General features: G+C 48.3%; 1 protein-coding gene across 1 annotated transcript in view; it reads left to right on the plus strand.

The window, feature by feature from the left end:
* Positions 1-22,755, plus strand: part of LOC123751693 (putative neural-cadherin 2) — a 400,838-nt gene that overhangs the window by 290,693 nt on the left and 87,390 nt on the right. Inside the window, 4 exon segments of the mRNA XM_069330285.1 lie at positions 50-212; positions 215-262; positions 4,752-4,960; positions 14,040-14,200. Of these exon segments, the coding sequence (XP_069186386.1) occupies positions 50-212; positions 215-262; positions 4,752-4,960; positions 14,040-14,200 (581 nt within the window).

Consider the following 22,755-nt stretch of genomic DNA (forward strand, 5'->3'; position numbering starts at 1 on the left):
ACCATGTGCCTGAAGGCGACCTCACCCTGGCTGGGTGCTCTTCCTGCAGGTGAACGTGACGGACGTGAACGACAACCCGCCGTTCCTGGCGGAGCCGCGGGAGGTGGAGGTGGTGGAGAACGGCGGGGCCCAGGTGGTGGCCCGGGTGAGGCTTGGGGACCCTGACGACTGGCGCCAGGGCCACGGGCCACCCTTCACCGTAGCCCTCGACCCAGGGCGCCCCAGCACGTCCTCGACACCTTCAGAGTCACCCACGACAAGAGTGAGTTGTTAGGGGTCAACCAGAGGTAATTATCAGGAGAAAGTACTAAGCCATCATGACTATAGCGGCAACCAGTATGTCACAAAAAAATAACATGTCGATAGACAACATATCAGTTGATCAAATCTCCATTTTATCTATTGTTTATATATATATATATATATATATATATATATATATATATATATATGTCGTACCTAGTAGCCAGAACTCACTTCTCAGCCTACTATGCATGGCCCGATTTGCCTAATAAGCCAAGTTTTTCCTGAATTAATATATTTTCTCTAAATATTTTCTTATGAAATGATAAAGCTACCCATTTCATTATGTATGAGTTCAATTTTTTTCATTGGAGTTAAAATTAACGTAGATATATGACCGAACCTAACCAACCCTACCTAACCTAACCTAACCTATCTCTATAAGTTAGGTTGGGTTATGTAGCCGAAAAAGTTAGGTTAGGTTAGGTTAGGTAGGTTCGGTAGCCGAAAAACAATTAATTCATGAAAACTTGGCTTATTAGGCAAATCGGGCCTTGCATAGTAGGCTGAGAAGTGAGTTCTGGCTACTAGGTACGACATATATATATATATATATATACATATATATATATATATATATATATATATATATATATATATATATATATATATATATATATATATATATATATATATATATATATATATATATATTAGTATATTTTGGTAGCAGTCTTTCCTGTAGACATATATTATTAAATATGACCGAAAAAGAAAGATTAATAATTCTAACACGAATTTTCTCAATCTTTCGTACATTTCTTTTCACTGCTGGTGGTAATTCAAAAATCAATTCTACAAAATTCATTTTTATTTCTAGTCTGACGCGACACTTGAGTGCGTTTCGTAAAACTTATTACATTTTCAAAGACTTTAGTTTACACATACACAACTGAATAGAACTTACACATCTCCGATTTGTTTATATCTACATTTGAGTGAGGTGGATGGGGTGAGGTGGTATTAATAGGGTAATAAATTCATCAATACAAGACAGATCACGAAACGATGGGTATTGAATGGAAGTGATTGTAGAAAGCCTATTGGTCCATATTTCTTGATGCTTCTATATTGGAGCGGAGTCTTGAGGTGGGTAGAATTTAGTTGTGCATTAATTGGCTGTTGATTGCTGGTGTTGACTTCTTAATGTGTAGTGCCTCGCAAATGTCAAGCCGCCTGCTATCGCTGTATCTATCGATGATTTCTGTGTTCTTTACTAAGATTTCTCTGGCGATGGTTTGGTTCTGGGAAGAGATTATATGATCCTTAATGGAGCCCTGTTGCTTATGCATCGTTAAACGCCTAGAAAGAGATGTTGTTGTCTTGCCTATATACTGGGTTTTTTGGAGCTTACAGTCCCCAAGAGGACTGTAAGAAGGACTGCGGAAGGAGGAAAGAATCAAGGCAATTACAGAAGCACCATACTGTCCCCCGAGCTCAAAGCGGCAGCTAAAAGCCTTCGTGAGAACAAGGAGATAGTTGTCAGGAGAGGTGACAAGTCGCCAATATACGTTAAAAAAGACGAATATCTGGTGAAAATGAACCTCATACTCTCTGACCAAACTAAATTCCAAAGGGTAACGAAGGACACTACAGCCGAATTGAAAGCAAAGGTCAACAAACTGATCGAAACTGTGAACGCCAAGAAATCAGGACTCCACCTGCCAAAAAGTATTTGGGAATATAAACCTGGACATGCGTATGGAAATGTCAAGACACACAAGCCTGGAAACCCACTTCGGCCAATCATTAGCCAGATACCCACACCCACGTACAGACTGGCGAAGCGACTCAACGGCCTGCTGACTCCTTGTGTCCCTTGCGCCTTCAGCCTGAAGTCTCCAAAGGAATTTGTTGACTTACTGCGGGGCACACGGGCCACAGGGATAAGAGCCTCGTTGGACGTAGAATCACTGTTCACCAACGTACCTTTGGACGAGACAATCGGGATGATAGCCGACAGAGTGTATCGTGATCCAGCCTGTACTCCTCTTGACATACCAGAAAATATTCTAAGGTAACTACTCCAAGCTTGTACTAAAGAGGCACCCTTCTTGAGCCCGGATGGGCACATGTATAAGCCAGTAGATGGGGTCGCCATGGGTTCTCCCCTAAGTGTCCTGTTTGCAAACTTCTACATGGGTACCATCGAGCAAAAAGTCTTAGTCGACATGAACTTGAAACCGGCCATACACTGCAGGTATGTTGACAACATTTTTACACAGGTACCTGATGTCAGACATCTGCAGGAGCTGAAGGAGGCATTTGAGCAGAGTTCCGTGCTGCGTTTCACTTACGAGATGGAAAAGGATGGGAAGCTGCCCATTCTAGATGTAACAGTCATGGAAAAGAGTGGAGGTTTCCACACTGCAGTCTACACTAAGGAAACGAACATAGGAATGTGCCTAAATGCCAACAGCGACTGCCAGACAGGTACAAGAGGAGTGTTGTTAACGCATATGTCGACCGTGCTCTCAGCCACAGCTCAGAATGGAAGCAAGTCGACGAAGAACGCTGTAGGGTAAGGCAGGTCCTAGTCAACAACGGCTTCTCCAATGGTTTCGTCAAAGACATCATAAGAAGGAAAGTGAAACGCCATGCAAACTCTGAAGAGACAACTAACACAACACCTATACCCCCTATTAGACTATTTTACAGGAACTTCTTTTCCACAGCTCATAAAACGGAGGAAAGGGTCCTGAAAGATATTGTTAATAGAAACGTTATCCCTACAGACCAAAATCAGAGGATGCAACTGACGATTTACTATAAAACCAGAAAAACGGCCAGCCTACTCATGAGAAACTCTCCAGACACAAAGCAGAACGCTTTAAAAGAGACCAACGTCGTCTATGCCTTCAAATGCCCTCTTGGGGACTGTAAGCTTCAAAAAACTCAGTATATAGGCAAGACAACAACATCTCTTTCCAGGCGATTAACGATGCATAAGCAACAGGGGCTCCATTAAGGAACATAATCTCTTCCCACAACCAAACCATCACCAGAGAAATCTTAGCAAACAACACAGAAATCATCGATAGATACAGCGATAGCAGGCGGCTTGATATCTGTGAGGCACTAAACATCAAGAAGTCAACACCAGCAATCAACAGCCAATTAATGCACAACTATATTCTACCCTCTTCAAGACTCCGCTCCAATATAGAAGCATCAAGAAATATGAACCAATAGGCCCTCTGCGATTACTTCTATTCTTACCTTCAATACCCATTATTTCGTGTTCTATGCTGTGTTGAAAGTTTTGATCACCTCATCCAAAACTGTTGTAACATATCACCTCTCCAAAATGCAGGTATAAAATGAAAAATGAAAGCTGTTTAAATCATAGCATAAGTAAGAACTCTGTTTAGTGTTTGCAGGTAATAGCTGTGTGTGTCAATTAATCTTTGAAAATGTAATAAGTTATTACGAAACGCGTTCAGTGTCGCATCAGACTAGAAATAAAAATGAATTTTGGAGAATTGATTTTTCAATTACCATCAACAGTGAAAAGAAACATAAGAAAGATCGAGAAAATTCGTGTTAGAATTATTAATCTTACTTTTTCGGTCATATTTAATAATATATGTCTACAGGAAAGACTGCTACTAAAATATACTAATATATATATATATATATATATATATATATATATATATATATATATATATATATATATATATATATATATATATATATATATATATATATATATATACATATTAATAATAATATTGATTAGCTAAGTCACTGCCCAGAGACAGTGTTCCCAGTCGTGATAGTGTTGGTGACATTGGTAGTCAGAGAGAGAATCTCGAGTAGAGATTCATTGTTCCTTTCAGCCAAGCTTTCGTGGCACACTTAGAACAGTCTCTCCCGAGAGCATGAGTGCAGGATTAAGCAAAACCTCTGCTAATTTTTCTAGGCATCATTTATGTAACACTCTCTCTGTGGTACTATTGAAGCTGCTAGTGGTAGTGGTTGCTAGTAGTAGTTGTGATGGAAGCAGAGATGGTGGTGGTGCAGGTTATAGGGCTGCAGGTGGTGATGCTCGTGATAGTGGTGATAGTGGTTAGGTTGCTGGTGGTAATGGTTTTCTGGTTGCTGATGCTGGTGATGGTGGAGGTGATATGTATGGGGCTGGCGGCAGTGGCCGGCGACAGCAGCAGTGAAAATAGCGGTGCTCTCCACACCATCAACGCTGCTCGGCCCGATACACAAATCTAAAGAACTTACTCTGGACTTTAGTGATTATGGGTTTGTCGTCTGAAACAGTTTGTGGGCGTATTGAGAGCGTAATCCGGGCGTGTGTGTCTGTCTCAGCCTGGATATGCCTATTGAATTATTGTTGTTGTTGATACAGTATCCCGCCCTTATGTTCTTCCTTTAAGGAATACGAATGGCTTGGGCGTGCTAGCCGGTACATTATTCACTGTGTTCTCCTGCAGGAGGGGACGAGGGGCGTGGCGTGGGCGTGGTGTGGGCGCGGGCGGGGCTAGACAGGGAGGAGCGGCGCTCCCTGCTGGTGCCGCTGGTGGTGGCGGACGCCGGCTGGCCGCCCCTCACCGCCACCGCCACCCTCACCGTCCATGTGGGCGACCTTAACGACAACCCCATGACCCCCGCCGCCAAGACTGTCACTGTCCACACCCTCCAGGTCAGTGCCACCCTCCAGGTCAGTGCCACCTCCAGGTCAGTGCCACCCTCCAGGTCAGTGCCACCCTCCAGGTCAGTGCCACCCTCCAGGTCAGTGCCACCTCCAGGTCAGTGCCACCCTCCAGGTCAGTGCCACCCTCCAGGTCAGTGCCACCCTCCAGGTCAGTGCCACCCTCCAGGTCAGTGCCACCTTCCAGGTCAGTGCCACCCTCCAGGTCAGTGCCACCCACCAGGTCAGTGCCACCCTCCAGGTCAGTGCCACCCTCCAGGTCAGTGCCACCTTCCAGGTCAGTGCCACCCTCCAGGTCAGTGCCACCCACCAGGTCAGTGCCACCCTCCAGGTCAGTGCCACCCTCCAGGTCAGTGCCACCCTGCATGTCAGTGCCACCTTCCAGGTCAGTGCCACCCTCCAGGCTACAGTCACTGTCCACACCTAGCAGAGAAATGTCATCCTACAGGCTGTTCATTACCCATACCCCTGCAGGTCAGTGTCACTTCTGCAGGCACTTCCCTCATCGTCAGGTAAGTCTCTGTTGTCACTTTCCTTCTATCAATCACTGTCAAAGGATCCTTAGTACCAACCCACTGGACCCCAAACTCACCGCCATCTCCCACCTCCCGAACTCAACCACTTGGGCTGGACAGTAGAGCGACGGTCTCCCTTGATGCAGTTCGGCATTTAATCTCCGACAGTCCAAGTGGTTGGGCACCACTACCTTCCCTCCGTCCCATCCCAAATCCTTATCCTGATTCCTTTCAAGTGCTATACATAGTCGTAATAGCTTGGCGCTTTACCCTGATAATTCCCTCCCTCTCCCGCTTTCCCTCTTCCCCAAATGGTCGTCCAGAGCATGACTGAATTTCAGTCAGACATCAACAACTTGAAATAAGCATTCTGTAATCTCCACCCATTGACGGGGTCTAACAGCTAGGTGGACAGGGCTTTCGGATTCGTAGTTCTGAGGTTCCAGGTACGATCCTCCCGGTGGAGGCGCAAACAAATGGGCAGAGTTTCTTTCACACTGATGCGCCTATTCACTTAACAGTAAATTGGTACCTGTGAGTTTGACAGCTGCTACGGGCTGCTTTCTTGGGAATGTGTAACAAAAAGGAGGCCTAGTCGAGGACCGGGCTGCGGGGGACTCTAAGCCTGGAAATACTCTCAAGATAGCTATTATAATTTGTCTACACTCAGTTGGGCCTTTAATGAATAGCCACTGAAACAATGGGGAGGTTACGTACTCCCATCATTATTATATTTTTTTACAACTCATAGTGGCTCTTTAACTGGAATAACATCAGGCAGTGACACCGTGGGTCCTGTCAACACTCCAAATAATGGTCAGTGGTCTGTTGAAACACACACCACCACTGGGTTAAGGCCCACTGCTTCAGAAGTAACACTGAAAATGTACAAGAGCTTTTAGCCTCACCCTAAGTGCGTTTCTGCATTCTTCCAACACTGTGTATATAGTTGCATTACTATAGTTCCTCAAACTTTCACTGTCAACTTTTGTTTTTAACTGGAAGTGTTACATCCCCCCCCCCCCCCCCTGTATTTGTATCCTTTTATTTTGTTATGGCTAGTAATCTCTCCTGAAAATATTATTTATGAGATGATATTTATCTTGATTACCACTGCTGCAATAATATCCTGAATTTTTTCCCAAACTCTCTTTTATTTCCTCTGCTTTATTTGTAACTCTTATAGTATTTGTGAACCATTTCTTAAGGCACTCACTGGACACGATATTACCTGTGTTCTCAGAAAATAGTTTTTAATTTGTTTCTACTAGTGTGAGATGTATATGAGAAGTTAGATTAAGTACTGGTTGTGATGATTAGATGATGGTTAGATGATGGTTAGGGAGGAATTGATGCAAGTAGCGGGGGAGGGGGGGGGGGGGGGGGTTGCGCGCTGAATGGCTGTAGAGGGGTGATGGGCCGGAGGGGGTGGATGGGGGGGGGGTTAGTGTTCAGAGAGTGAATCTCGAGGAGAGGTTGGCTGAGGGCCAAGTGAGGGCTATATGTAAGTGGGTGTGTATTTACTGTTCCTATTTACTATGTGTGTGTGTGTGTACAGGATCCAGCTCGTGGCTCTGGATCCCGCCCTTCTAACCGTCGGTTGTCTTGTGTAACGTCTCACGACATAATTGTTCCTCATCGACTACTACATAATTTGTTATCTCACTTATACATACATCCCCAGGATGCAGCCAGTAGCAGCTGACTAACTCCAGGGTAAATATTTACAGCTAGGTGAGGAGGAGTATTAGGTGAAACACTCCTCTTATTTGTGTTTATTCTTGTGAATATATGCGTGTGTACGTGTATATGCGTGTGTACGTGTATATGCGTGTGTACGTGTATATGCGTGTGTACGTGTATATGCGTGTGTACGTGTATATGCGTGTGTACGTGTATATGCGTGTGTACGTGTATATGCGTGTGTACGTGTATATGCGTGTGTACGTGTATATGCGTGTGTACGTGTATATGCGTGTGTACGTGTATATGCGTGTGTACGTGTATATGCGTGTGTGTATTTGCTATGAGCATTTACAATTAGTGCCATTAGGATCCAGGTGTTAGCTCTTGGACCCCGCCTTTCTAACTCCAGACCTATTTTTCCTCTATCACACATTTCTTTCGCACGCACAAATATGTAGCCCGAATGAGCTGTCTTATTCTCATGTACCTATTTAGTGCCTGGAGAACAGGGGGCTTCAGGTGAAAGAAACTTTTCTCATCTGCTTCTTCCTCTACCGGGAATTGAACCCGGGCCCTTGGACTACGATCCCTGAGCACTGACTGTACTCACCTAATTGTACTTACCTAATTGTGCTTGGGGGGGTTGAGCTCTGGCTCTTTGGTCCCGCCTCTCAATCGTCAATCAACTGGTGTACAGATTCCTGAGCCTATTGGGCTCTATCATATCTACATTTGAAACTGTGTATGGAGTCAGCCTCCACCACATCACTTCCTAATGCATTCCATTTACTAACTACTCTGACACTGAAAAAGTTCTTTCTAATGTCTCTGTGGCTCATTTGGGTACTCAGTTTCCACCTGTGTCCCCTTGTTCGCGTCCCACCAGTGTTGAATAGTTCATCCTTGTTTACCCGGTCGATTCCCCTGAGGATTTTGTAGGTTGTGATCATGTCCCCCCTTACTCCTCTGTCTTCCAGTGTCGTAAGGTGCATTTCCCGCAGCCTTTCCTCATAACTCATGCCTCTTAGTTCTGGGACTAGTCTAGTAGCATACCTTTGGACTTTTTCCAGCTTCGTCTTGTGCTTGACAAGGTACGGGCTCCATGCTGGGGCCGCATACTCCAGGATTGGTCTTACATATGTGGTGTACAAGATTCTGAATGATTCCTGACACAGGTTCCTGAACGCCGTTCTGATGTTAGCCAGCCTCGCATATGCCGCAGACGTTATTCTCTTTATGTGGGCTTCAGGAGACAGGTTTGGTGTGATATCAACTCCTAGATCTTTCTCTCTGTCTGTTTCATTAAGTACTTCATCTCCTATTCTGTATCCTGTGCCTGGCCTCCTGTTTCCACTGCCTAGTTTCATTACTTTGCATTTACTCGGGTTGAACTTCAACAGCCATTTGTTGGACCATTCACTCAGTCTATCCAGGTCATCTTGTAGCCTCCTACTATCATCCTCTGTTTCAATCCTCCTCATAATTTTTGCATCGTCGGCAAACATTGAGAGGAACGAATCTATACCCTCTGGGAGATCATTTACATATACCAGAAACAGTATAGGTCCAAGGACTGACCCCTGCGGGACTCCACTTGTGACGTCTCGCCAATCTGAGACCTCACCCCTCACACAGACTCGTTGTCTCCTGTTGCTTAGGTACTCCTCTATCCACCGGAGTACCTTCCCTCTCACTCCAGCCTGCATCTCCAACTTTCGCACTAGCCTCTTGTGTGGCACTGTATCAAAGGCTTTCTGACAATCCAAAATATGCAGTCTGCCCACCCTTCTCTTTCTTGCCTTATTTTTGTTGCCTGGTCGTAGAATTCAAGTAACCCTGTGAGGCAGGACCTGCCATCCCTGAACCCATGTTGATGCTGTGTTACAAAGTTCCTTCGCTCCAGATGCTCCACTAGTTTTTTTCGCACAATCTTCTCCATCAGCTTGCATGGTATGCAGGTTAGGGACACTGGCCTGTAGTTCAGTGCCTCCTGTCTATCCCCTTTCTTGTATATCGGGACTACGTTAGCTGCTTTCCAAATATCTGGCAGTTCCCCTGTTGCCAGTGATTTGTTATACACTATGGAGAGTGGTAGGCTCAGTTCTCTTGCTCCTTCCTTTAGAACCCAAGGGGAGATTCCATCTGGGCCTATAGCCTTCGTCACGTCCAACTCTAGTAAACACTTCCTTACTTCCCCACTGGTAATCTCAAACTCTTCCAGTGGTTCCTGGTTAGCTATTCCCTCACTTACCTCTGGAATTTCTCCTTGTTCTAAGGTGAAGACCTCCTGGAATTTCTTATTCAATTCCTCACACACTTCCTTGTCATTTGTAGTGAATCCTTCCGCCCCTATCCTTAATCTCATAACCTGTTCCTTTACTGTTGTTTTTCTCCTAATGTGGCTATGCAACAATTTAGGCTGAGTCTTTGAATTGCTTGCGATGTCATTTTCGTATTGTCTTTCTGCCTCTCTTCTCATCCTGACATATTCATTCCTGGCATTCTGGTATCTTTCTCTGCTCTCCAGTGTCCTGTTATTCCTATAGTTTCTCCATGCCCTTTTACTTTGCTGCTTAGCTAGCCTACATCTTTGATTAAACCATGGGTTTCTCATCTTCATTTCTCTGTTTTCCTTTTGGACTGGGACAAACTTGTTTGCTGCGTCCTTGCACTTCTGCGTGATGTAATCCATCATATCTTGGGCCGTCTTTCCCCTGAGCTCTGTTTCCCATGCTATATCTGTTAGGAATTTTCTTATCCCCTCATAGTTTCCCTTTCGGTATGCTAACCTTTTGGTTTCGGTATCCCTCCTCGAGTTCAATAACCCTTCTTCAATCAAGTACTCAAACACCAGTACACTGTGGTCGCTCATTCCTACTGGGTCCTCAAAACCGATTTCTCTTATGTCGGAGTCGTTCAGAGTGAAGACTAGGTCGAGTCTCGCTGGTTCGTCATTGCCTCTCATCCTTGTGGGTTCTCCGACATGGTGGGTTAAAAAGTTGCTTGTCACCACCTCCAATAGTTTGGCTCTCCACGTATCCTCGCCTCCATGCGGTTCCTTGTTCTCCCAGTCAATCTTTCCGTGATTGAAATCGCCCATGATGAGCAGGTGGGATCTATTTCTACAGGCAGCAGAGGCTGCCCTCTCAATTATAGTGTTAACTGCCTTGTTGTTGTTTTCATACTCTTGACTGGGTCTCCTGTCATTTGGTGGAGGGTTGTATATTACTGCTACTACTATTCTTGGTCCTCCCATTGTTATGGTGCCTGCTATGTAGTCTCTGAACTCCTCACAGCCCGGGATGGCCATCTCCTTAAAACTCCATTCCCTTCTCATGAGTAGGGCCACTCCGCCTCCTCCCCTACCTTCCCTCTCTTTCCTTATTACTGTATACTCCTGGGGAAACACGGCATTCGTTATGATTCCAGAGAGTTTTGTTTCAGTGAGTCCGATTACATCTGGGTTAACTTCTTGTGCTCTTTCCCTTAGTTCACTTGTCTTGCTTGTGATCCCATCTATGTTCGAGTACATCACCCTGAAACTGACTCTCTTCTGCTTCTTTTCTGGGGGGGACCTTTGAGATCTGGGGTGAGTGGGAGCTGGGGGGACCTGGCACAGGGGGATTGGTGGAGGAGGGAGGGCTTGGGGTGGTGGGGGAGAGGGGGAGGGTACAGGGGGTGGATAAGAGGGGGAGGGTACAGGGGGTGGATAAGAGGGGAGGGTACAGGGGGTGGATAAGAGGGGGAGGGTACAGGGGGTGGATAAGAGGGGGAGGGTACAGGGGGTGGGTAAGAGAGGGAGGGTTGGGGAAGCATGGAGGGAGGAGAGGCTGTGGGGGATAGGGGAGATGGGGGGGCTTGGGGGAGAGAAAAGGGTGGAGGGCTTGGGGGGCGTGGGGGAAAAGGGAGGGCTGAGGTGGGTGAGGAAGAGGGGAGGGTTTAGGGGAGTGGGGGAGAGGGGAAGACTTAGGTGGGGTGGGGGAGAGTGGGGGGCTTAGGGGAGAGGGGGGGAAGGGAGGACATGGTGGTGGGAGAGACGGGAAAGCATGTGGGAGAAGGGAGGGCATGGGGGATGGGGGAGAAGGGAGGTCCTGGGGAGAGGGGTGAGGGGGAGAAGGGGGGTGAGTGGGGGGAGGGTGCCCTAGGTGGGTACTTAGTGGGGGGCTGACAGGGGATGGGGCAGGTTGGGTGTCTGTTGGGTAGAATGTGGGGGTGGTGCCCCAATCCCTGTGGCTGTTGCACTGTTTGAGGAGGGTTCTCCACTTCCCTCTGGGATTGTAGGGTTCTGGGTTGTGGTACTCTGATTTCCTTCTCTCTCCCTGCGCTCCTTCCTCGCGTCTGCTGTCCGTATTCTCTCTTCCCTTGTCATATCCCTCTGCAGGAATATTTTCTTGAACTTCTCTACACCTTTTAGACAACACTTCCTTGCTAGCAGTTCCTCTTTCGCGATTTCGCTCATGAAAACCACCTTTATCATTCGGTCTCTGTCCTTGTTGTACTTTCCAAGCCTGAAAACCTTTTCAACATTTCGCTCAGCTCCCTCCATCCTTACCTCTTTAAGGATCTCTTTAATCATGTTTTTGTCCTTGTCTCTCCGCTCCTTTGGTCTGGTCCCTGTTTGTTCTTTAATGCCTGCTACTACTACTGCTCTATTTCTCTCTATCAGCCGGCTAGTACATCTAGCTGCTTCCTGAGAGGAAGCCACTTCCATGGCAACTTCCTTAACCGCAGACCTAGCTTCAGGGCTCTTTTTAAGCATTTCAGCAAATGAGATCTGGGTTGTGGTGGTCCCCTCCACAGTAGCATTCCCATCTCCCTGGGGTACGGTTTGTGCCTGGTATTGTGGAAGAGTCTCCTTTAGGTATCTTATCTCCTCCTTTGCTGCCCTTAAATCATCTTGCAGGTTGGCTACTGTCTCCCTCATTACCCTCAGTCCTTCACTGAATTCATTCTGCATTTGCTGGAGTACTTCCTTCATCCAGGCTCCCTGTTCCATCCCATCCTCTGTGTTTGTTCCAGTTGTGAATGTCCTGCGTTTGGCAGTCAGAGTTCGTCTCCCTTCCATGATTTCCCTATGAGTGTGTGCGTGTGTGTGTGTGTGAGAGAGAGAGAGAGAGAGAGAGAGAGAGAGAGAGAGAGAGAGAGAGAGAGAGAGAGAGAGAGAGAGAGACAGAGACAGAGAGAGAGAGGGGGGGGAGGGAGAGAGTGGGGGGAGGAAGAGAGAGAGAGGGGGAGGAAGAGAGAGAGGGGTGGGAGCAAGAGAGGGGAGGGAGAGAGAGAGGGGAGGGAGAGAAAGAGGGGAGGGAGAGGGGGGGTGAGGGAGAGAGAGAGAGGGGGGGGGGGAGAGAGAGAGGGGGGGGGGGAGAGAGAGAGGGGGGAGGGGGAGAGAGAGGGGGGGGGGGGAGAGAGAGGGGGGGAGGGGAGAGAGGGGGAGGGGGAGAGAGAGGGGGGGGAGGGGGAGAGAGAGGGGGGGAGGGAGAGAGAGGGGGGAGGGAGAGAGAGGGGGAGGGAGAGAGAGGGGGAGAGGGAGGGAGAGGGGGAGAGGGAGAGAGAGGGGGAGAGGGAGAGAGAGGGGGGAGAGGGAGAGAAAGGGGGAGGGAGAGAGAGAGAGAGAGAGAGAGAGAGAGAGAGAGAGAGAGAGAGAGAGAGAGAGAGAGAGAGAGAGGGGGGGGGGGGAGAGAGAGAGAGAGAGGGGGGGAGAGAGAGAGAGAGAGAGGAGGTGTGTGAGTATATGGGGAGAGGTGGAAGGTGGAAGTGAGGGAGGGGGATGGAGAGGGTAAAACTCTGTGTGTACGTGTGTGTGTGTACTCACCTAATTGTGCTTACGGGGATTGAGCTGTGGCTCTTTGGTCCCGCCTCCAACCCGTTCTCGCAAATTCGTAAAGTCAATATTGACTTATTAACTACGTGCATAGGTGATATCCTAAACATAATAGATACCCTTAAAATGATTCATAGAAAACACCGACCTTACCTAACCTTGTTAGTATCTTAAGATAAACATCTTATTGCTTCGTAATTACAATTATTACTTAACCTATACCTATTATAGGTTAGGTAATTACGAAGCAATAAGATGCTTATCTTAAGATACTAACAAGGTTAGATAAGGTCGGTGTTTTCTATGAATCTTTTTAAGGGTATCTATTATGTTAAGTATGTCACCTATGCACATATTTAATAAGTCAATATTGACTTATTAAATTTGCGAGAACGGGTTGCCGCCTCTCATCCGTCAATCAACTGATGTACAGATTTCTGAGCCTACTGGGCTCTGTCATATCTACATTTGAAACTGTGTTTGGAGTCAGCCTCCACCACATCACTTCCTAATGCATTCCATTTGTCACCTACTCTGACACTAAAAAAATTCTTTCTAATATCTTTGTAGCTCATTTGGGCACTCAGTTTCCACCTGTGTCCCCTAGTACGTGTGCCCCTTGTGTTAAATAGCCTGTCTTTATCTACCCTGTCAATTCCTCTGAGAATCTTGTACGTGGTGATCATATCCCCCCTAACTCTTCTGTCTTCTAGCGACGTGAGGTTTAATTCCTGTAGTCTCTGTAGTCCCGGTGCTCCTGGGGAGAGTGTCACTCTCACCTTCCTCTCTCTCCTCCAGTCACAGGGGAGGCCGGTGCCCCTGGGGAGAGTGTCACTCTCACCCTCCTCTCTCTCCCCCAGCCACAGGGGAGGCCGGTGCCCCTGGGGAGAGTGTAACTCTGACCTTCCTCTCTCTCCCCCAGCCACAGGGGAGGCCGGTGCCCCTGGGGAGAGTGTCACTCTGACCTTCCTCTCTCTCCCCCAGCCACAGGGGAGGCCGGTGCCCCTGGGGAGAGTGTCACTCTCACCTTCCTCTCTCTCTCCCCCAGCCACAGGGGAGGCCGGTGCCCCTGGGGAGAGTGTACGTCCAGGACCCCGACGACTGGGACGCCGCCGCCAAGACGTACTCCTGGAGACACCATCTGTCTGGCTTCTTCCTTGACACTGACACCGGCGACCTCACTATGGCCCCCGACACTCCTGACGGCCGGTAGGTGAAGGTTCCCTTCCACCTGGAGGTAGGTAGGTGAAGGTTCCTTTCCACCTGGAGGTAGGTAGGTGAAGGTTCCCTTCTCACCTGGAGGTAGGTAGGTGAAGGTTCCCTTCCACCTGGAGGTAGGTAGGTGAAGGTTCCCTTCCCACCTGGAGGTAGGTAGGTGAAGGTTCCCTTCCCACCTGGAGGTAGGTAGGTGAAGGTTCCCTTCCACCTGGAGGTAGGTAGGTGACGGTTCCCTTCCACCGGGAGGTAGGTAGGTGAAGGTTCCCTTCCCACCTGGAGGTAGGTAGGTGAAGGTTCCCTTCCACCTGGAGGTAGGTAGGTGAAGGTTCCCTTCCCACCTGGAGGTAGGTAGGTGAAGGTTCCCTTCCCACCTGGAGGGCGGTAGGTGAAGGTTCCCTTCCACCTGGAGGTAGGTAGGTGAAGGTTCCCTTCCACCTGGAGGTAGGTAGGTGAAGGTTCCCTTCCACCTGGAGGGCGGTAGGTGAAGGTTCCCTTCCCACCTGGAGGTAGGTAGGTGAAGGTTCCCTTCCCACCTGGAGGTAGGTAGGTGAAGGTTCCCTTCCCAACTGGAGGTAGAAAGGTGAAGGTTCCCTTCCACCAGGAGGTAGGTAGGTGAAGGTTCCCATCCACCTGGAGGGCGGTAGGTGAAGGTTCCCTTCCACCTGGAGGTAGGTAGGTGAAGGTTCCCTTCCCACCTGGAGGTAGGTAGGTGAAGGTTCCCATCCACCTGGAGGTAGGTAGGTGAAGGTTCCCTTCCCACCTGGAGGGCGGTAGGTGAAGGTTCCCTTCCACCTGGAGGTAGGTAGGTGAAGGTTCCCTTCCCACCTGGAGGGCGGTAGGTGAAGGTTCCCTTCCACCTGGAGGTAGGTAGGTGAAGGTTCCCTTCCACCTATAGGCAGGTAGGTGAAGGTTCCCTTCCCACCTGGAGGTAGGTAGGTGAAGGTTCCCTTCCCAACTGGAGGTAGGTAGGTGAAGGTTCCCTTCCACCAGGAGGTAGGTAGGTGAAGGTTCCCTTCCACCAGGAGGTAGGTAGGTGAAGGTTCCCTTCCACCTGGAGGTAGGTAGGTGAAGGTTCCCTTCCCACCTGGAGGTAGGTAGGTGAAGGTTCCCTTCCACCTGGAGGCAGGTAGGTGAAGGTTCCCTTCCCACCTGGAGGTAGGTAGGTGAAGGTTCCCTTCCCAACTGGAGGTAGATAGGTGAAGGTTCCCTTCCACCAGGAGGTAGGTAGGTAAAGGTTCCCTTCCACCTGGAGGTAGGTAGGTGAAGGTTCCCTTCCCACCTGGAGGTAGGTAGGTGAAGGTTCCCTTCCACCTGGAGGTAGGTAGGTGAAGGTTCCCCTCCCACCAGGAGGTAGGTAGGTGAAGGTTCCCTTCCACCTGGAGGGCGGTAGGTGAAGGTGCCCTTCCACCTGGAGGGCGGTAGGTGATGGTTCCCTTCCACCTGGAGGTAGGTAGGTGAAGGTTCCCTTCCACCTGGAGGGCGGTAGGTGAAGGTTCCCTTCCACCTGGAGGGCGGTAGGTGAAGGTTCCCTTCCACCTGGAGGTAGGTAGGTGAAGGTTCCCTTCCACCTGGAGGGCGGTAGGTGAAGGTTCCCTTCCACCTGGAGGGCGGTAGGTGAAGGTTCCCTTCCACCTGGAGGTAGGTAGGTGAAGGTTCCCTTCCCACCTGGAGGTAGGTAGGTGAAGGTTCCCTTCCACCTGGAGGCAGGTAGGTGAAGGTTCCCTTCCCACCTGGAGGTAGGTAGGTGAAGGTTCCCTTCCCAACTGGAGGTAGATAGGTGAAGGTTCCCTTCCACCAGGAGGTAGGTAGGTAAAGGTTCCCTTCCACCTGGAGGTAGGTAGGTGAAGGTTCCCTTCCCACCTGGAGGTAGGTAGGTGAAGGTTCCCTTCCACCTGGTGGTAGGTAGGTGAAGGTTCCCCTCCCACCAGGAGGTAGGTAGGTGAAGGTTTCCTTCCACCTGGAGGGCGGTAGGTGAAGGTTCCCTTCCACCTGGAGGGCGGTAGGTGAAGGTTCCCTTCCACCTGGAGGTAGGTAGGTGAAGGTTCCCTTCCACCTGGAGGGCAGTAGGTGAAGGTTCCCTTCCACCTGGAGGGCGGTAGGTGAAGGTTCCCTTCCACCTGGAGGTAGGTAGGTGAAGGTTCCCTTCCACCTGGAGGGCGGTAGGTGAAGGTTCCCTTCCACCTGGAGGGCGGTAGGTGAAGGTTCCCTTCCCACCTGGAGGTAGGTAGGTGAAGGTTCCCTTCCCACCTGGAGGTAGGTAGGTGGAGGTTCCCTTCCCAACTGGAGGTAGGTAGGTGAAGATTCCCTTCCACCAGGAGGTAGGTAGGTGAAGGTTCCCTTCCACCTGGAGGTAGGTAGGTGAAGGTTCCCTTCCCACCTGGAGGTAGGTAGGTGAAGGTTCCCTTCCACCTGGAGGTAGGTAGGTGAAGGTTCCCCTCCCACCTGGAGGTAGGTAGGTGAAGGTTCCCTTCCACCTGGAGGGCGGTAGGTGAAGGTTCCCTTCCACCTGGAGGGCGGTAGGTGAAGGTTCCCTTCCACCTGGAGGTAGGTAGGTGAAGGTTCCCTTCCACCTGGAGGGCGGTAGGTGAAGGTTCCCTTCCACCTGGAGGGCGGTAGGTGAAGGTTCCCTTCCCACCTGGAGGTAGGTAGGTGAAGGTTCCCTTCCCACCTGGAGGTAGGTAGGTGAAGGTTCCCTTCTCACCTGGAGGGCGGTAGGTGAAGGTTCCCTTCTCACCTGGAGGGCGGTAGGTGAAGGTTCCCTTCCCACCTGGAGGTAGGTAGGTGAAGGTTCCCTTCCCACCTGGAGGTAGGTAGGTGAAGGTTCTGTGACGATAATCTCCTTCAAGAGATTGAGCCTGCTCTTCCCTCCAAAATACGTCACATTACATCTATATAAAACAAGTATGGAAGAAATATCCAACAACTACAACAGCAAGGTTTGCCAGAGCGCAAAACGTATGCAGCCAGGAACACCTGCTCCACCTCAAACCGCCAAACTACCTGTCTGTCGCTTGCTCGTCGCTGATTGGCTGCGGGTCCAGCTGCACCTGCCTTCCACCCACCATACTACCTGATGTCTTGGGCCGCCACGACCTCAGTCCTTAGAATATGCCGTGCTTTCATAAGGTTAACACGTCTTCTTGGTAGACTAAGCTGTGGCTTACGTGTACTAAGAGAGGTGATAGCTTAAAGCCAATATTCCTGCACCTCGTCTTTGATTGTATATTGTACACTTGTTATTGCTCACTTGCCTTAACGTAACTTTTCATTTTGTCATTTGATTATTCTTATTATTTTGATTGATTGATTTTATTATACGAATTTGTATGTCCATTTTATTCATGTTTTGTTTTTCTAACGTAATTAAAATAGCATTGTTAAATTTACTTGTGTTTTGTGTGTCTTCTCATTACCTTACCACAGACGAAGTTCCAGATTTTATATTTTTTTTGTTTCTATGTGACGAGGCCATACCCCTAGCTTTTGAACAGCCGAACACCAACGCGTTACCGTCACATATTATATGGGGGCCTGTCCGGGAGCCTCGCTCAGGTACTGGTGCCAAGTTGTAATTTATGGTAAGCGTATTTAACTTTGTTAACGTAGCTTTTACTATTTTTCATATTCAATTTCATTTTTTATATGGTGCGGTGTATTGTGCATTACGAGAGTAGCATATGGTGAAGGTGAGACAACTTTGGATTACGTGGTGACTGTAGGTCTCAGTCATACTCTTAATTGGTCATCTCTCCCTCCGTGTTATTACTCGTGTTTACCATCTTTGTCCCTTGGATATTTCTCATTTTTGACAGATCATCATATTGGTACCCTGGTACTGTGGTCTGCCCCGCGTTAAGTGCACCCAATCTTCTGCAATCTGACTGTAGGAGGACAAAGAGGGCCATAGTTCCTCTAGCTCGAACTTTAGTTGCTGAATTGGGACCTCAGCAGCAGTTCTCGTCACCAGTTGACACCTCGCACCCCTACACGTCAGTCAGAGATGATGATACATACAACGGTAGGGAATTAGCTTACTTTTTCAGAGCACAAAAGTTCGCTAATTCTGTAAGTATCATATTAATTTTAGCAGGAAAACTTGCTTTATGTCCTATAGAGACTCGGCAAGGTATGCCTACATCCTTGGACTACCAATTTTACTTTTGAGGCAATTAACTGTTTCATTTGTTTTCGAAACTCTGTTTCATTTGTTAGTAGGATTTTCTTGCCCTTATCCTCTTACATAAGTACCGGGTACAAGATTTCCTGCGCCTTTGATTTAAATTAATCATTTAATATCTTGTACTTAACTTTAATTGTTAAAGATCCCACAGGATAGGTACCAGTTGCCACGTTGTCCTGTTTCTGACATTCACTATAACGGTATATTTGTTGTACATTTATTTGCTAATTTCACCATGTTTCGTCTCCAAGCTTTCCGTGCAGATCCAGCAGGTACAATAGGGACTTTAAGTCATGCCAAGAGAGCTGAATTACAAACTCTTGCACATGAGTATCAACTAACAGTTCCCTACCAAGCCAACAAGACCGACCTACACAACCTGTTGCTGGATCATTTCTTAGAGCAAGGTAAGATAGACTCTGAAACTCATGAAACTTACTATATTGCAGATAAAACTGATTTGGCAACGATGAAACTCAAAATAGAGCTGGCCAAGATTGAACGCGAGCAGCAAAGGGAAGCCATCGAACAACAAGAACGAGCAGCTGCCATACGAAAGGACGAACACGAACGTGAAATCGCCCTCAAGGAACGTGAACTCGCCCTCCAGGAACGTGAGGTTGCAATGCTCCAGGAGCGGTAACGAGTACAGCTTGAAACACTCCAGGAGCGGGAACGCGTACAGCTTGAAACCAAACGACGCGAGTTGGAGATGCAACGCGAACATGACAAGCAACAATCGACTCTGGCTCTAGAGTGTCGTCAACGAGAATACACGTTGGAAACTTCACACCTCGCTCAACGCCAGCAAGCTACTGCCAATCTTCCCGTCAGTTTTAATATATCACATGCAAGTAAGTTAATGCCATCCTTTGTAGAAGCAGAAGTTGATGTGTATTTCACCACCTTTGAAACCCTTGCTAATCAACTCAGTTGGCCTGTCGACCAATGGGCCACACTTCTCAGAGTCCATCTTACAGGTAGAGCTGCAGTCACACTCAGTACTTTGGCGTCTGAGAATGACTACCAGACTCTGAAACAAGCAGTGTTGGACGCCTACCTTCTCTCCACAGAAAGTTATCGAAGGAAATTCCGTGACCACCTGAAGGCAAGTACCACTACCTTCCTCGAGTTTGCTAACACAAAACGGAGATATTTCATGAAATGGCTGGAAGCAGCATATGTCTCTACTTTTACAGAACTCGTCAACCTGATGCTAGTTGAAGAATTCTTGAGGCGTGTGCCGCCTCCTGTCCGTCTCTACTTAGGAGATAAAGAAGAAACCGACTACCTGAAGTATGCTAAGTCGGCTGACACTTACAGCCTTATCCACCGGCGGACACCTGAACCATCCTCCAGTAAGAAGTCGTGGTCCAGTTACGAGAAAGTGAGCACCGATCAAGCTGGCTCGCAATTGTACTGCAAGTATTGTAGACTCTATGGACATACCATAGACAAGTGTGGTAAGTCTCAATACAAGGGAACCACTGACCCACAGAAACCCAAACCAACTCCTCCTAAGTCAGGTAAGCCTGTGATGAATGTTGGTGTTAATGTTAATGATCTTTCTCTTTTCAGTAACCACCTGTATACTGGAACTGTCTCTGCCAACGGTTCAAATCCGGAGGGACGTTTCAAATTGAAGATCTTGAGGGACACAGCGGCTCTTCAATTGATCATCTTGAAGTCGGCTATGCCCAACATCGCCTACACCGGAGAAACTGTCTTCATCACTGACCTCACTGCTACCACTCCATACCCTCTCGCCAGAGTCCACCTGGATTGTCCCTACGTGAACGGAGAAGTCCAAGTCGCCGTCAGGGAAAAGCCTTTTCCCATGCCTGGAGTGCAACTTCTCCTAGGCAACGACTTGGCAGAAGACCTGCAACCAACCAACCTGATCGTCATGGACAAACCTCAGATGTGTAACTCTGTGCCACTTAACCCTATTCTAGCGTATGTTCCAGCAGAGGTTCAAGAGTGATGAAGTTTCTCCTCCGGTTCTCGTGACCACCCGTGCACAAGCCGCACGTCCACAGCCAGCTGACGCTACTGCTACCGCTGTCCCTCAAGACCCTCAGAAACTACCCCCGAATCTGACCAAGTTGGAGTTCCGTAAGTTGCAGAGGGAAGATCTTACTTTAACACCATTGTTTTTCCAGGCTGAGACTCAACCCGACAGTATTCCTGGGTTCTTCATAGAGAACGACTTGCTCTACCGCAGATATAGACCCAGTAAACTGAAGGAGGAGGACGATTGGGCCAACATCGAACAACTTGTGATTCCTACCAGCCTACGGCCCACTATTCTACACCTGGCCAACGGAGCACTATCCCACTACGGATTCAACAAGACTTACCATGGAATTCGTCAAGACTACTACTGGCCAGGTATGGTAAATAGCGTCAAACAGTACATAAAACAGTGTCATACATGTCAGATGGCAGGCAAACCGAACATCTCCATTCCCAGAGCGCCACTGATTCCCATACAGGTGCCTGTGGAACCTTTCCACAGACTTATAATAGACTGTGTTGGTCCTTTACCTCGGACCAGTTCAGGTAACGCCTATATCTTAACCATCCTGTGTCCTACCACCAGATTTCCCATAGCAGTTCCAGTGAAGAACATCACGGCTGCTACGGTTGTAAAACATCTATTGAAGATCTTCACTTAATACGGATTTCCCAGGGAGATTCAGAGCGACTGTGGTACCAACTTCACCAGTGATCTCTTCAAAAGGACACTGGAGGAGTTCAACATCAAACGGGTATTGTCCAGCCCCTATCATCCTGCTTCACAGGGTTCTCTTGAACGTAGTCATCAGACTATCAAAGCACTCTTGAAAAAGTTTTGTAGTGAAACCTCTAAGGATTGGGATAAGCAAATCGACCTTATAATGTGTATTTACAGAAGTCTTCCCAATGAGTCCCTAGGAGAATCTCCTTATGAGATGCTCTACGGCCGTAAGTGCCGTACTCCCCTTAAGGCTTTCAAAGACTCTCTCCGAGATGCCACCTTCAGTGAGCATCAGAATGTGCCCCAGTTTCTTCAAAACCTTCAACACATTCTAGAGAGAGTCCACCGTTTTGCCCATGATAATCTATTGAAAGCCCAGGAGAGGATGAAGACTCATTACGACCAGACCAGCAAAGTACGAAAATTTAAGCCGGGAGACTTCGTGCTTGCATATTTTCCTATCCCAGGTTCACCTTTACAAAACAGGTTTTCAGGACCCTACAGAGTCAAAGAGTGCAGAAGCAACAACAACTACGTTATAGAGACTCCAGATAGGCGGCGGAAGACCCAGCTGTGCCACGTCAACCTCCTGAAGCAATATAATGATACTCCTCCCACTGTCATGACCTACTGTTCTACCTTTACAGAACCCTACATCCACAGTGAGACCTTCCCAGCTTCTCCTCCTGAAAGCACTGACAAGGAGTCAGCGCTTTCTAATTCCGAAATCCTTAATAATCTTCCCAAATACTTTCAGGATAATAATAGTGCTCCTTTGCCATATTCTAATTCCACTCTCACCTCGTCAGATAAGCCCTTCATCCTCCATGTCGACGCCAGTGGTACCGACGTTGATGGTATCGTGATACAGCAACGAGGCGAGGAGAATACACCTGTCAGCGACTACTGCTACAAGGAACTAAGGAACAATTGGCAAGGAGCTACTCTTCATCATTCTGAAGCTCCAGCACTTCACTCCACACCTGAAAAGTGCTTTATCTTGAGATTATCTTGAGATGATTTCGGGGCTTTAGTGTCCCCGCGGCCCGGTCTTCGACCAGGCCTCCACCCCCAGGAAGCAGCCCGTGACAGCTGACTAACACCCAGGTACCTATTTACTGCTAGGTAACAGGGGCATAGGGTGAAAGAAACTCTGCCCAATGTTTCTCGCCGGCGCCTGGGATCGAACCCAGGACCACAGGATCACAAGTCCCGCGTGCTGTCCGCTCGGCCGACCGGCTCCATCACTCGGCTCCATCACTCGGCCGACTCGGCTGCTCGGTCCACCATCAACACGGACCACACCACCCTACACCTCCTGCAGCACGCCCACTTCCCATCTCAACGTCTTCTACTATGGGCTTGATAACTGCAGAAATTTAACCTGGAGACACGCTATACCAAGATTCCGACAACATCTTAGCCAATGATCTCTCCAGAGTTTATGAAGTAGAAGCGACTCCATCTATTACTCCACCACATAACGACGTACTTCTTCCAGAACCGCAGGCTTCGGGGGAGAGTTGTGACGATAATCTCCTTCAAGAGATTGAGCCTGCTCTTCCCTCCAAAAGACGTCGATATAAACATCTATATAAAACAAGTATGGAAGAAATATCCAACAAC

This window comes from Procambarus clarkii, chromosome 24 (assembly GCF_040958095.1).
Source record: "Procambarus clarkii isolate CNS0578487 chromosome 24, FALCON_Pclarkii_2.0, whole genome shotgun sequence".
Taxonomy (NCBI): Eukaryota; Metazoa; Arthropoda; class Malacostraca; order Decapoda; family Cambaridae; genus Procambarus; species Procambarus clarkii.